The sequence below is a fragment of the Limanda limanda genome, chromosome 21 (genome assembly GCF_963576545.1).
Source record: "Limanda limanda chromosome 21, fLimLim1.1, whole genome shotgun sequence".
Lineage (NCBI taxonomy): Eukaryota > Metazoa > Chordata > Actinopteri > Pleuronectiformes > Pleuronectidae > Limanda > Limanda limanda.
Genome location: NC_083656.1, coordinates 10,562,193 through 10,577,373, shown reverse-complemented (window position 1 = coordinate 10,577,373; position 15,181 = coordinate 10,562,193). Strand labels below are relative to the sequence as shown.

At 42.2% G+C, this 15,181-nt stretch overlaps 1 protein-coding gene across 1 annotated transcript in view; it reads left to right on the top strand.

The window, feature by feature from the left end:
• usp54b (ubiquitin specific peptidase 54b) overlaps positions 1–3,783 on the top strand; it is a 38,028-nt gene extending 34,245 nt beyond the window's left edge. The window contains exons 19-20 of the mRNA XM_061095425.1: positions 89–220; positions 3,697–3,783. Coding sequence (XP_060951408.1) covers positions 89–220; positions 3,697–3,783 — 219 coding nt within the window. The remainder of the gene's footprint in view (positions 1–88; positions 221–3,696) is intronic.
• The last annotated feature ends 11,398 nt before the right edge of the window (positions 3,784–15,181 follow it).

The window sequence follows — 15,181 nt, the reverse complement described above, 5'->3', positions numbered from 1 at the left end:
CACCTTGTTGCCTCACATGTTCACCTACCATCATTTGGATCGGTTTTCAAACGTCTGTCAGACATATTGCTTTTTTCTCCTCCCGCAGCCGATGATGTTGCGGGATCTGCATTTAGGGGCGGAGCCTGATGATGGGGAAAATCTGAGGCAAATGGGACGCAGCCTGAGCGGCACTCTAGTGACCTCTCGCCGCAGCCGCCTGACTGCAACCCGCAGCTTTGTGAGTGTCATCTCCTCTGCTCTGCCGCCTCCCTATGGCAGCACTGTTGAACTACATCTGCCTGATAACACCCTCGCTGCACTTTACACATTGCTCTCCCCAGTGCTCTTGTTCCCACGCTGTTTGTCCTGTTTCTTCCTGTTGTCCTGCTTTTTCGATTTCCAATCTGTCCTCTTGCTCTTTGCGTCTCCTCTGTCTTTTTCCTCTTTCTCTCTCGAAGGTGAAGCAGAGTGATGTCAGTGCCTCTCCTTGCTTACTTCCTCTCTTCTGAGTCCCTGTTGCTATTTCACCACTGTCATCTCCTCCATCATCACCAACACCTTCTCATGACCACCTCCCTCCACTGCTTTACAGGTAAACACCGCGCTAAGCTCATGTGACGATATACTTCACACACTACAGTCATCTGCTAGAGTCTGGAGAAACTTTCTGTGGTTGAGATACTTTGTGTCCCAGATGGGTTTGTTCCAATCGGGTCAGAATAGCTAACTAAAAGTTTCTGGTGAGCATTTTATTTTCTGGCGTATCAGCCTCATCTGGCTCCAAAGTAGGCTAAGCCCCTATTTGCACATAGCAGGCGTGCACTAATTTGTAAAATCTGTCCACATTTTCATCCCTGTGCAAATCTGTCAAGTGTCAAATGTTTTTTTTGATTTCCAGAGGTAATCATTTTTACCCAACAGCAGGTATGCCACAGTTGACATAGAAAACATATTCAGATAAGGAAATCTTTCATTCTTTTTTTGGGAATTTAGGGTCATTTTAACCATAGCAACCAACAGAATCCAAGCAAGTGCACTTGAATTCACACGGAGGATTTGTGTCCATATGACAGAGAAACTGTCGAACTGCCTGTTTTGTCGGTTTCTTTTAACGTCTCTCTTTTGTTAACCTTAAAAGGTAAAAAATAGTCTGACAGGCGGAGGTGTCAGCTCAGGTTTTTTACACCTCTTCACTTCCAGAATGCACAAATCACACCTCGCTGTGTCAACCAAGGCTAATGTGCATCGATCTGAAGCGACTCTACAAGATGTTGTTACACGTGTTATGTGCCAGTCTTGTCTTTAGCAGAGATTCACTGTTGAATACATACTGAGCCACTGCTTCTCCCCTTTAAAAACAACAGAAAATCACTGAACATGACAGCTCTCTTTAGCTTCAGGATACACTGAAAATATATCTAACTGACACTCACTGTGCTTGGGAGCTACGCCTTCATTTTAAAAAAGAAAATTACATTGGTGGGGCTAAGTGCCTGAGATGTTGGCACATCAGAGTTAATATGATATAATATTTGTTTGGTACAATGCAAAGAGAATTGCTGCAACTTCCAATTTTGAATGCCCATCTTTAGAATAAACAAATTAGAAAACAATTTTATTACCAGACACTGACCCTTTAAAGGAGACATATTACAAATTTAGGAAATAATAATTTAATTTGAGTTATTACTTGACAGTAATATAAACACATGCACGGTTTATTTGTTCATAGCCCTAATGTTTAGAAAACACATAACTTTCCATTCATTTCCTCATACTGTCCGTTACTGCAGCTCCTCTTTTCAGCCTCTGTCTGAAACTCCTGGTTTTAGCTCCTGTCTCTTTAAGGCCCCCCCAGGGTTTCCCCCAGAAAACTTGCTAAGCCTGGTGGTAGGGCTGCTAGAAGACACCCGCGGGGGGGGGGGGGGGGTGTTGAGTTGGATTTTGAGCTGGACACCATTGTTTCTTATACTCTAAACATGTTGCACTTTGTTTAATATGCACACCTAACTTTTTTATTTTGAAAAGGGGTTAAATAGATACTTTGATATCTTTTTGAGTTGCACTGCTGACTTAACTTATAAGCCCTCTTTTTTATTTATTTTTATCACGTTGGAGTTGCTAGTTTAAACCTACAGTTTTTCACTTTAATATTTGAGCCTTTGTTTACATTTTGTTTTGTGCTGCATTAACATAGCAGTCAGGCCTCTTATTTCAGAAACAATGAACCGTAACAGTTTGGTTACCAATAAAAGGTAAGCCTACTACTTCTTTGCTTTCAGCCAGCTACTAAAACAGACAAGCAACAAAATAACAAACAAACAAAATACACAGGCAAGTGTCGGCCTACTTTGAAATAAATTAAACACAGAACTTTGTAGGGCTATTTGAGTCCTCCTTATATTTGTGGAAAATGTATGAAATAAGAAGTACCCTATTTTTAAATAAATAAAACCAAATAGCTGCAGCCTAATCGTGTAACTAGGTTTATGTTTATGTTTGGTTTTGACTTATGTTCAGTAAAACACTGTGTTGAAGGAGCGTTCTGATGTCTGACGGTCAGTGAAGGTGACGTATGTTCAGTAAAACACTGTGTTGAAGGAGCGTTCTGATGTCCGAGGGTCAGTGAATGGGTCTGGGTGGGACATGTGACTGTTTGGACCAATAGGATGGTTGCTTGGGGATCGGGGCCACAGATATGAACACTAGATATCTCGGCCGCGTTGCCGGCCAACGGAGATGAACGTCACCACATGGTGGCCATCTTGTTGCGGGAGGCTCTGTCACCCATAACATTGTGTTGGTAGTGGTAAATAACCATAACTTGCTCAATTTTCAACCGATTTTGAAACGGTCTGGTTTGTTATAAACGTCAGAGATGTAGATATGACACTGTGTACTTATGAATAATTATGTTATTTTCTAAAAAAAAATAATAATTTATGCAGTGTCATAACTACATCTCTGACGTTTATAACAAACCAGACCGTTTCAAAATCGGTTGAAAATTGAGCAAGTTATGGTTATTTACCACTACCAACACAATGTTATGGGTGAGAGAGCCTCCCGCAACAAGATGGCCGCCATGTGGCGACGTCCGGCTCCGTCGAGCGAGATATCTAGTCTTTATATATATCTATGATCGGGGCCATGTCTGTGATCGGGGCTCAATGAGGAAGTGAAGTGTTGTTGATGTGCGCGAGTGACGGATTTTTTTTTTTTTTTTAAATAAAAAAAACAATCGACGCTTAGCCTGGCGGGGGGGGGGGAAGCCTGGCGGCCCGCCAGGCCTATACAGCACTGGGGGAAACCCTGCCCCCCTCCTGATAAAGCCCAGTCTACTCTGATTGGACAGCTAACCCACTCTGTTACAATTGGTCAGTGCATGTTGGAAATGTCAGCCTCCTTTACCTGCCGTTGTTATAATATAAACATCACATACAAAACAAAATCCCATTAATTAGGTTGAATCTTTTTTTTTTTTTAAATAAACAACTTTAAACCTAAATTTGTGGTTATCTGAAGCAAATCAACAGTTTACTGCAACACAGGTCTCGGTAAATTAAATCAGTATTCGGAGTCCAATTCAGATCCATTTGTTTTTTCATATGCAGTTGTTCAACCTTTCAATTAAATTGCTGAATATTTATCGTGTGCCCTCTTGTTGATCTGACCTTTCCTTCATTCTCTCCTCTCCTCTGCCGTCTCGTCCAGGAGCTGTCGAGCAATGCAGGGAGTTTCTGGCTGTGTCTGACGGGGGTCAAGCTGTCGTCTGACCAGAGTCCGGCTCTGCTTCACTAACGTCTCGCCGTGTCCACTTCCACACGGGGGGGGGGGAGGAGGGTGGCAGCTTCGAGTCACGGACCTGGCTCGGGAGGATCGACCTCAGCTGCGATCCCGTCCTTTCCCCCTTCTCCCTCTAACGACATGCACACGCAGACACATGCACGCACACATGCACATCTGCACTGACGTACAGCCTCCCTCAGCGCCTGCAGCACCCTGCTTAGCCCCCTTCTCCCTCCCTCCCTCCCTCCCTCCCCTACTTTGACCTACTATTCTGTCTATGCAGTCACTCTGACCCCAACTACAACCTCAAGCTTCCCCCTTTCTTCCCGGGACTGTTCTTTCTCGTCTCCCCCTGGGTTTTTCCGAGGGATCCCATGTTCAGTCAACCTGCTGAGCATCGCCGCTTTAAGTAGCCTTGTCAGTTTGCTGTCGGCTGGGCACCGGCTGAGTCTGACCAGGACCTGAGCTCTCAGCGGAGTTTCCCTCCATCCACACAGGAGCCCTCAGCTCAGGGGGAGGCTCTTACCAAGTAGCCACGCCTCTTCCTCTTTCTTCACGGGCATTTCTTGTTGGACGCACACGTAGCCGAACTGGGTCTGTTTCAAATGGACAGCCATATTTTCTCTCTCTTTTTGTTTTTAGGGTTTGTCTTTTTCTTCCTGTGTGCCCGCACAGTAAACCCGCCCGAGACCGAACTCTCTAATAACTAAAAGTCATGTACAGAAAAACTCATGTATGAAACCTGTATGTTAATTAATAAGACCTTATGGAATGTTGATAATGATAATTAACGAATATTGATAAACTTAAAGTGGTACTTCCTCATGTCTGCATTTCAAATACGAGTGGAGTGCACTTCACAAGTGTCTAGCTGGAGTTTCCGCCCGCCCCTTAAACCTCTCGCCGATCTTAATGACAGCTCTCCCGTTTCTACCGGGAGATTAAACGAGAAAAGCGCTTCCTTTTTCTCTCTGCTTCTTTCCTCTACGCCTTTCCTCTCTCGCACTCTTTTATTCTTCGCGCGCTTTCTTCCTTCCAAAACAGGAAACGGTAGCACCAGAAATAGGCCAGCAGGGGAGGAAAGTCGAGAAGGAGCGAGAGGATGTAGGTTAGGGAACCCTTCCTCTTCAGCTTTATCGATGAAAAGAGTAGACTACTCAAGTGCGCTTTGTGAGATGATGACTTGGCAGAAGAAGTGCACTTTGCGAGGGCTGTTTGAGTGAGAACGATTGATGTGGTTTGTTTTACTTAAAGGCCTCAGGTGACCTCCAGTGGCACTTACGAATTCACACTTTATTATTTCTCTCACCCACTGAAAACACTGAAAGTTTTTTGAGATCTCAGAAAAAAAGCTCATCCTCAAAAAATATCTTCAGCCTGAGACAGTGACATGTCGAATACGAATATACTTTATATGATATGTATGTATTAGAGGTATATTTTCAGCCAGTGAGCTATCTTCTTTAGAGATGTCAACCATTCCTCAGTTGTATGAACACTTATTATACAGTAATGAACAGGTATGATATCATTCACTCCCCCCTTTACTAAGTAGCATTCTGACATGTGTAGATTTATTATTATGCTTTATTCTATTAAATATCATGTGAAATAACAAAGTCCTTATTCAAGAACTAGCCAATGTGAAGTTCTTCAAGAATTTACTGATGTTGATTGATCGTTGTAACTAAACCAAAGGTTGGCACTTAACTCAGAGAGCGTATTTAACATCAGTTTTTCATTTCCCTTTCTGATTATGTCGATGTTTTTTTGTTTGTTTTTTTGGGGGGAGGGGTTCTGAATGTGGGAGAATGTAGCCAATTGTAGCGCATGAGTCCGCTATGCAAATCAACCTTCCCTCACAATCCTGTATCAGAGACAGGAGGCAGACACACCCACCCCACCCACGGGGGGCGCTCTCACGGACTCTGGTAGAGGCCTGGAGAGGAGGAGGACGAGAATCTTCATGTTCAATGCTGCTGGTGAACTTTGTTGTTCTGCATCTACGTTTCATCCAATGGAATGCAAAAAGAGAGCAACGAGCGTGGCAGGAGCGCCGTACGGAGCACGAGAGCGAATGAATGTAAACCAAAGGATGAAAGTGTGTTTTGTTTGCGAATGACATGATGGTCGGAGACAGAGAAGGGTGGAGAGTAACCGCTGATGATGGTTTCTTGTTTGTGGGTGTGTGTAGACTATGTGTGTCAGTTCTGGGGTGTTGTTGCTCGGGGAAAGAGGGAACCTGTATTTTTGCAATAAAGTTATTACCAATGCACTCCCACAGGGGGCGTAACCACCGTAACATGTCCTGTGTCATCATTCACTTGTGGGAAGATCAGGAGAAGAGAAGCATGTGGTGTTTGTCGATAAAACAATATCAATAATAGTATATAGAATATGCATTTTGCGGTGTGAGGCAGTATAACACATAATTGTTCTACCTCAGTTTTGTATCATGTTTTGCTGTTCGGAAAGAAGCGTTTAAAACCAAAACCTGCAGGAGCAAAAAATATCAGCCTTTAAACTTGAAAGAAATAACTTTTATCAATATCAACCAGCCAGGAATCATTATTAACTGGCTGTTCCTTTTTTGTCTTGAAACAACAGCAAAACTAAATCCATTCAGAGTTTCTCATATATTCACTCATGATGAAAAAATATGATTATTCTGTTACTTCTAATTGTCTGCTAATATGTTGATAGCTTTCCTGATGTGATGCGTTGATCAATTCAACATATCAAAACGAAATACTTTGAATTAGAATAGCTCATGTTTGTAAGTCCTGAAGTGGTGAGACAATAAACTATAGAAATTCTAGGATTTAAGATTTAAAATGATTTGACTCGACATTCTTGGATTTAGATTTTTTAATTAAATTAACGAGAGAAGAATGGTGTGATTGATAATCCTTAACAGTGTAATCCCTGCAGCATACATGCCATAATATGATAAGTAATGTGATATTATCACATTTACACATATCTCGTAAAAGAAAATTAGATTTTTCATTTGGTTCTAGGGCATAATAATAGTATAATTGAAGTTGATTGTTAATATGTTGTTGTCTATACTCATCCTGCTCCTAACTCCTGTCACACCAGGCTGTAGTGTGTCCCTCTGCCACTAGATGTGAGCAGTGATGCGCCTGATAGTCACAGGACGCATTCATTCACTCCCACTCATTCACAAAAACACTGACCTTTTATGTTTGTGTGTTAAACACACATACACACAAAAACACTTGCTATCTTTTTGCCACAACCCAGACAGACTTTGTCAAAAGTGACAATTAAAAGTTTGACAAAGTTGTCGGAAATCTAAGAAAAGAAACAAAGGAACCTCTGCAGAGCCGAGCAGCGAAAAGCTGGTGAAAAACTGCAAAAGTGGAAAAGTTTGCTGATGTTGGGTAATGGCTTGTTAAAATACAAGTTTATCATCTGTATCATAATACAACTTTATCAGTTGGACAGATTTTCAAAAACTGCAACTGGTTCCAACAGAGAGCTGCAGATGACCTGGAAACTGAAAATGATGATAACAGCGTGGAGGGATTAAAAATGCCAAGCGTGCAGTGTAGGCAGTTGATGGACATGGGGACATGAGAAGAGGTTTTTCATGTGTGTCCAAAGAGACGTTGAGTGAAGGTGATGCTACATCAGCATCCCTAATTAGAGACAGGATAGTGATAATTCCTCAGAGAACAAGGCGCTGCTAAGAGCAGACGTCTCTCTTGACAACGCCGTCTCCTTCTGTCACCTCAGCACAACTGAAACAAATCCATGATCAAGGAAAACGCAAACAGACACACAGGAGCAAACATGTGACTGTAGGAAAACACAAAGCCCAAGGACAAATATAATGTTTTAAAAGCAACAAAAAACATGAACTGAGGCTCTGTCTAACAAAGCAGCACCAAACTTTGCTAGCTTCACACTGACTGAATTTTAACCCACCTTTTAGATGGAATGGAAAATAGCACTCTGGTTATTTTATTCTTTTGCATGCCCAAAACCCACCCAAGATTAAATTAGAGACTATTACCTCTTTACCTGAAAACACATTTTTCCGCGGGTTAATCTACATTCAAGAGAATACATTCTAACCCGTGGAAAAAAGGCGGTCTTTGCTAGTTGCAAAATTAAATCAGTTTCGATTTAATTGCCGAAAAATACCATACTTCTATCTTTACTTTATATAGTCAGTAAACATTTTCGTATAGAGTGGTCTCAATCACTACTTAGAATTACATTTACATCCTAAATCATGATGCCATTAGCAGTAAAATAGTGTGCATTGTGATTGACAGTTAGTACAGTCCAATGCATGTAGGTCACAGGTGTAGAGTGTGGAGTGCCCTCGAGCTGTCTATCAGGCTCCACCCGCTGCTCCTCCATATATGGGCACTTCTGGTTCCAAGCAACGGAGATGTCGCTGAACAAAATTCCAGAATAGAAGCTTCAAAACAACAATTTACTAAGCAATGGGTGAAGTCACGCTGGGTTGCCATGTGGTTTGAGATATTTCAACAGACACAGACATTTTCCCGCTGCAAGTGTGACAACAAAACAGACAGAAAATGTCAGAAGTCGGAAAAGAATTAACTTCAGATATGACATGTTTCCGTGGGTAAATGTCACATCATTTAGCCTGCTGAGTTTAAAAGTCACAGTCTTTACACTTCAGCCTTTGACGAACAAGAATCAGAGGGATGACTTTGGCCTCTTGTTTTTCCTTCATATAAAATGTTGTTATTGGGCATTTACTGAAATAACTGTCTCAAAAAATATTTGACAAGCCTGAACTTTATTTCACTTGGACCTTTAGCGTAGGTGTAATTGGCAGTAAGTTTCAGCGTGTAACAGACATTTAATTCAATAGAAGCGACAAAGGACAGCAGAAGCAAAGTTAAAATCGATGAAGCCCACAGCAGAAAAATACTGTCAACGCTATTAAAGAGATGTTTGTCATTATTTGGAATGAGCACAAACAGCGAAACAGAGTCTTCTGGACTCCTAGAGTTACAAAGCAGAGATATCGAGTTGTGAGCCGTTTCTCTTCAAAGAGGACAGAGTCAATGTACCACAACAAATAAGACAGGAAGTGCCTGATTGCTTTCGTCAGTCACTACGGGCCTAAAAAATGTAGAGTAAAACTGTCGCTTTCGGTTAATGTTCCAAAGAAAGAGGAGAAATAGTGAGCGGATCTTTTACAGATCGTCATAATTCTGGATAATTAGAGGGGACATTTTTAAGCTGGGTGCAATGATCATAATATTGAAATATTATCAAATTAATTCATTTTTTTATTGCATTTTCCAATCCATGACGATACACTAGTGCGAAATGCAAATGTTGCTCAGGAAAATGTTACCCGTCTTCTTGTGTCACTTGTTCTGATATACAAGCACCAGGCAACACCTTCTCCTTTAAACGCAGCTAAATTGTGTGTCTATTGCTATTAGTGTGTCGATGACTGTTTTTATGTTTTACCTTCAATGTTTTCCCCATCCCTCATTGGAATATTCAAAAAAATCAATGACATAGTAAGCATTCCAATAAACTATATATACCAACCAAGCAGCTTTATCTCTAACTATACTCGTCCTTATCTTCCTCTTCACTTCCCTCCTCTTCTCCCCTCTGGTGTTGGTGGTGCAGGTCGTGTCTGACACCCGGGGTGCCTGTCACGGCTCACGATGGAGGCACACGTGCAGAGGCCTCACGTGCGGCGCCATGGCAGACAGGCGCTCATGCTCCCTACAGGAGAGTCATCCTGGGCTAAAAATAGTGCACCGGCGGAGGAGGGAGAGCAGAGAAGTCTGTAACGGAGAGGAATAGAAACATGGGGGTTATTTTTACCCCCATGAATTCCCATTGCTGCATCCCAAGCAGGCAAGACTTCGTCCCCTTTTTTATTTATTATTCTATTTTGGTCTTGAAACGTGCCCTCCCCGCACTTCACAACTCTTTATTCAGTTATTCCAGCAAAGTTAGAACTCAGGGTTGGAAGGTGAATCTGTGGCGTGCAGCGCTCCTCGCCAAGACGTCCGCACATCACTGTTCCCCAGACACGTTCTGGAGGAGTTCAACTCTCATGCGCAAATCGATACACTTAACCTGGAAACATGCAGAGCTGGTGCCCTGTGAATGACTGTTGGCAGGGAAGCAAAAAATGTGCCTACTTCATGTACATCCCAGACACACTGCACTTCCTGTTACCATAGCAACTCACCCATCAGTCTATTGCACGTGCAGAGTTGGGCATTCAGTCTCACGCTTTCATTCATCTATTCATTAATAACTTCATTCATTCAGCTCCCACACCGTATACTTTATTTTTCATTGTGTTTTGCGAAGGCGTTGCATTCACTGACGCCACGCGAACGGAGAAACGAAAACAAGTGTGAAAAGTAGTTCCTGTAGAATATCCCAGCTCTGTGACACAGTGTAAGAGGGGTGTCAACAAATTCAGAGTGTCCCCCAATGCAGCATTTATAAGTAGTATATCAAATATATGATATCCTACATTATAATTGATGTTATACTGCAGTTCTAACTTATTTTTTCAGTGCGATTGTCACATTCGTGAGTTTGACAATGACCAACCCATGGCCAATGAATACCACTGTAATAAGGTTGTAATTTTAATGTAGTATTATTACAGGATTCACAGGAGGTAACATCAACATGATGGCAGGCGTTGTTACTGCTGTATTAAACCTGTTTAACTGTATTTTATTACACTGAGGAGTTTGAGTTTTCTGCTCATTACGTCCACTGATACAAATAAGGTGAATAATAATAAATGAAATACCACTCAGCTGCAGCACAAATTATAAAACTATCTTAAAGGGGACTCAACAGCTCACTGAGACAGTTTAATCAACAACTATAACCTTCACGAAGGATGGGTTTGATGCAGGACTGCTGTATTAGCCTGCATTAGTTGGAGCTAGGCGTACCTAATAAACTGGCCACAAAGTGTGTGCGCTGTGTATTTCAGTGCTGCAGCTCTCATCCTATGAAGAGAGAAAATGACTTGTTCAGCAGACTTCCCAGACTGACTGAAAACTGTTTTATCAGACTTTCAGCAAAAGATGATTTTACCTGAAGCCTTATTGCAATAATTTAACAATGATTGTTAATAAAGATTTGAAAAAATATATAAAATATATCCAACGAAAAATTCAAAACAGAACGAAAAAAATGTACACATTAAATAATGAATGTCACTTCAAAGGTCATAATGTCACAAATAAATGTTTGATGTAAGGGAGATATCAAAGATATCAAAGCATGTTTGTGACATCATCGAAGGCACTAAAGTCATTACTCCAGGCGGTTTAGTTAACCGTTCGCTGCCGCATCAAATCGTCAAACCCTTGACTTTTTTCAGAGACTTTTTTCAGTCAGTGACGCTTTGCTCTTTCAACCCTCAACTACCCTTTTGGTAAGTTGATTGTTTAATTTCCATCTGACACTTTCATTAGTTGTAAGTTCATATATTTTTCACTTAGTATGTAGTGTCTGCTCATTTTTTAATACAAGTAATATGAGTGGTAATAGAAGAAAGCAGTATTTATAGGTCTGTCATTTCTCTTGAATTCAAGTAGTAGTTTCGGTATTTTTGGTGGATTTTAGGTCAAATTGACAGATGACTCGATGAGCTTGAAAATGTCCATAGACATTTCTACTAGGTGATTAGGAACTGGCTGTCAGGCTATGGGAGACGTGGTTTTGCGTCTAAATGTGGTCTTTTCTACTCTCCTGTCAGGCGTGGGAAGGATGACATGTGAATTTGGCCTCGGACAATGGATCTCCTCCCCAACGACATCTTACAAGGTGCAGAGGTACCTGGGGAGTGGCACCTGTGGCTACGTTTCTGAATGTAAGAAGGGGACCACCAACGAAACGATTGCTCTGAAAATCTCCAGAAGCAAGAAGCAAATTCGGGCAGCGAAGATCGAGGTACAGTACAACTTCTGTTCATCCATGTTTGACTTGTGTAACAACTCAACAGCACATTTCAATCGCATGAAACCTCTGACATCTACGGACTCATTCAGGAGGTCTACCTGCGAAAACTTAAAGAGCTCAACGCAGACCAGTTCAACATCGTGAGGTGGATCGGGTCCTTCACCTACGAGGGACGTTACTGTCTCGAATTCGAGAAGCTGGATGTTGAGCTCTTTGAATTCATCACGATGGGCCCGACCCAATCTCTGAATCTGAAGCAGATCCGCCCAATTCTGCAGCAGGTTTGTGATCTTTTCTCTTTTTTGTTTTTTCGCTGCCATCAACGGTTTCGTTTTGTCATTACGACATGAACTTTGCAGTAGAGTTGAATTAACTTGTTTTTCATGATTTCAGCTTGCCACAGCCTTGGACTTTCTCAAGAGCAAAGGCATCACTCACGGAGATTTAAAGCCACAAAATATCCTGATGGTGGATCAGCTCTTTGAGCCACTGAGGGTGAAGATCATCGACTTTGGTTTAGCGCTGAGCAATCCAGCAGAATCTGTTGGTACTACCATCCAGTCCCTATCGTACAGGTAAGCAACCGACAACACATCTGTATATCTCTGACAGCTGTTGTCTGCTGTATTAAATCAAACAAGCCCTGTACACTGGCAGGTCAGGTGTTTACTGGTTTACGTCTCAGAAACTGACAGTGAAATGTTGCTAGCAATGAGGAGTTTGGTTTTTAGTTTGTATTTATAACCTGAGTAATATGTTTGAGACTCTCGTCTTCTTCTTAGATCTCCTGAGGTCTTGCTGGGAGCTCCATTCAACGAGGCTGTAGATGTGTGGTCTCTTGGCTGCATTGCTGCAGAAATGTTTCAGGGCAGACCACTGTTCCCCTCCCGGGACAAGTACGAACTGGTCAGTACATGTTTTCTACTTAAAACACAACAAACATGTCAATTTCTGTCCTGATGTTTTTGTATTATTCAATCCACATCTGGACAGAACAGTGACAGATATTCAAGTACAAGGTCACGTATTTTACGTCTAGTATTTTATCAAGATCTTTCAATGTGACAAACAATGACTCTCTTTTCCATATAGAGACAATTCTTCCATATGTTTGGGTAACATATTCACAGATATTGCCTGATGACCAATGACCGCTTTGCCAACTTGGAGGTAACAGGTTCTTACCTTGTGTTCTGCTCAAAGATCCAAAAGATTTTGCACACGATCGGAGAGCCTAACCAAGAGTTACTGTCGGCTGGAAAGTTCACGAACATCTTTTTCTGGCCCTCAATTTGGATGGGAGCCAAACTTTGGACTTTTATAGTAAGAATTTATTATCTGGCCATAACTCACCTGTGTTATCATAGTATGTTAACTTGGGCGATATATCGTCTATACTTCAAGTTTAAAGCTGTATAAATATTTGTGTCTTTACTTTAACCTGTCTTTCTTTCATTTCAGCCAACGCATAAGCAGCGGATAACTCATCAACCCTCCACGGGGATGAGCCGCCTGGAGGAGCTGATAACGGTACCACATATCTTTTGAGTCTTTCAAGATTTGCTCTTAAAATTCTAACATCAGGACAAGTTCAGATTTTCTTACTGATCTTGTCCAAGATGTCTGATGGAACCTCGGGGAAAGGTGACGATGCTGGTGAGTGTGACCTGGCCAACTTCCTCAGCCTGTTGACACAGATGCTCAAGGTGGATCCCTCTGAGAGAATCACCCCCCGAGGAATCCTTGAGCATCCATTCATCACAATGAGCCACCTTCAGGGCACGTTCAACAACAGATACTAGTAAGCTTGTGCTTAGATGCTCTGTGTTCTTCTGTTCTTACAGAATGATGCAATATGAGATATTTGTAGATGAAGTTGTTAGGCTGAGCAGCTGGTTGGTTTTCCAGTGTGAAGTTCAGCATGGACATGATGGACATTTGCCAGGATCAGAGCTCCTCCAGTGGGGAAGATGCAGCAAAGACCACCTTCCAAACATCCCTAAATGAGGGGACCTCAACCGGGGTTATCAACCCAGACAAGAAGGACGGCCCTGCTGGTGTGAGTGCCGAGGAGCTATCTCCCTCACACGGCTCCACCACCAGCAAGGAAAAGAAAAGGAAAGGGGACGAGTGTGGCAACAGGTTGGTGTTTAAAATTTCTCCCTGCATTGGTTATTTGATATTGTAGAAGAATAGTTCAACATTCATTTTTTGCTGAGAGTTGAAAGAGAAGTGAGTAACGAGCAGCAGCCAAGTGCATTTTTCAAAATGTCAAATCACTGCTTTAAGATCCATGAGATTTCAAAAAATTTTCTCTGATCGACATCACAGCCCAGATGAGCCGACACCAAAGAGAAGACTGTCCCGGAGGAAGATGACGACTCCTCAATACAGAAGACCATATTGACTTGTAAATGAAAAAATAAATAGTGTTTTATAAAAGAATGTTTTTGTCATGGCTCATTTTAGGACCTGCTGTCAAATCAAGAGTTAATATATGAAATGTGGAAGTCAGTAAAGTCAGTGGTGTAGTCCCTAAGTAACAACTGGAGCCGCAGCGCTGAGGTCCTGTGGACACAGGAGCCCGACCAATCAGGAGTCAGTCTACCTGGTCCTAATGAGGCAACACATCATTTCTGAGGTCATGGTTATGATGGGTTGGTGTAAGATGTGAGGTATGGTTAAGGTTAAGGTAAGGCATGAGTTGGTCATTGGTTTTGCTGCCCACAATAAATGGTAAGTCGTAATAAGGATTCCTGCGCAGAACTGTGTATGTTTGTGTGTGTGTGTTTGTGTGTGTGTGTGTGTGTGTGTGTGTGTGTGTGTGTGTGTGTGTGTGTGTGTGTGCATGATGGAAGAATCCCACTCTTCTATTGAGGGCCCCCAGTTGGACATTAACCTTTAATCCGTCACAGTAATGCTTGTTGGCAAGGTCCTTCAATTTCCACAACCATAATAGATCATTCTTTTCGCCTATCTGTGTATCTCTGACTTTTTTCTTCCACTTTATTTCCCACTCACCTTTCTTGTTCCATCCTGTCCAGCTCTCATATCTGCTCCCCCGTCGTCATCCGCCTGCATCCTGGCTTTCTATCGCCATCGATATTAATTGAAAACACTGCGTGTCAGAGGTGACAGTATTGATTGTGCGGCTATTAATCAATATTTCACCTTTGCATGCTTATTGCTTTATTCCAGAAATCCCTCTCCACATTTATTCCTCACTTGTTTGTGCGACCCAGGTTTGCCTCTTAAATCATTCTTTCTCTCATTCCCTCAGACTCTTCCTATTTGTCTCCATCTCTCTCTCCGTTCACGCTCCCCTACAATCATCCTCCCTGTCTCTTTCCTGCACCGTCTCATATCTCCCGGCTTCATCCCTCCAGACCTGGTGGCTTAACCGTTCCCTGTCCCCCATGTGTAGTCGCTCCAT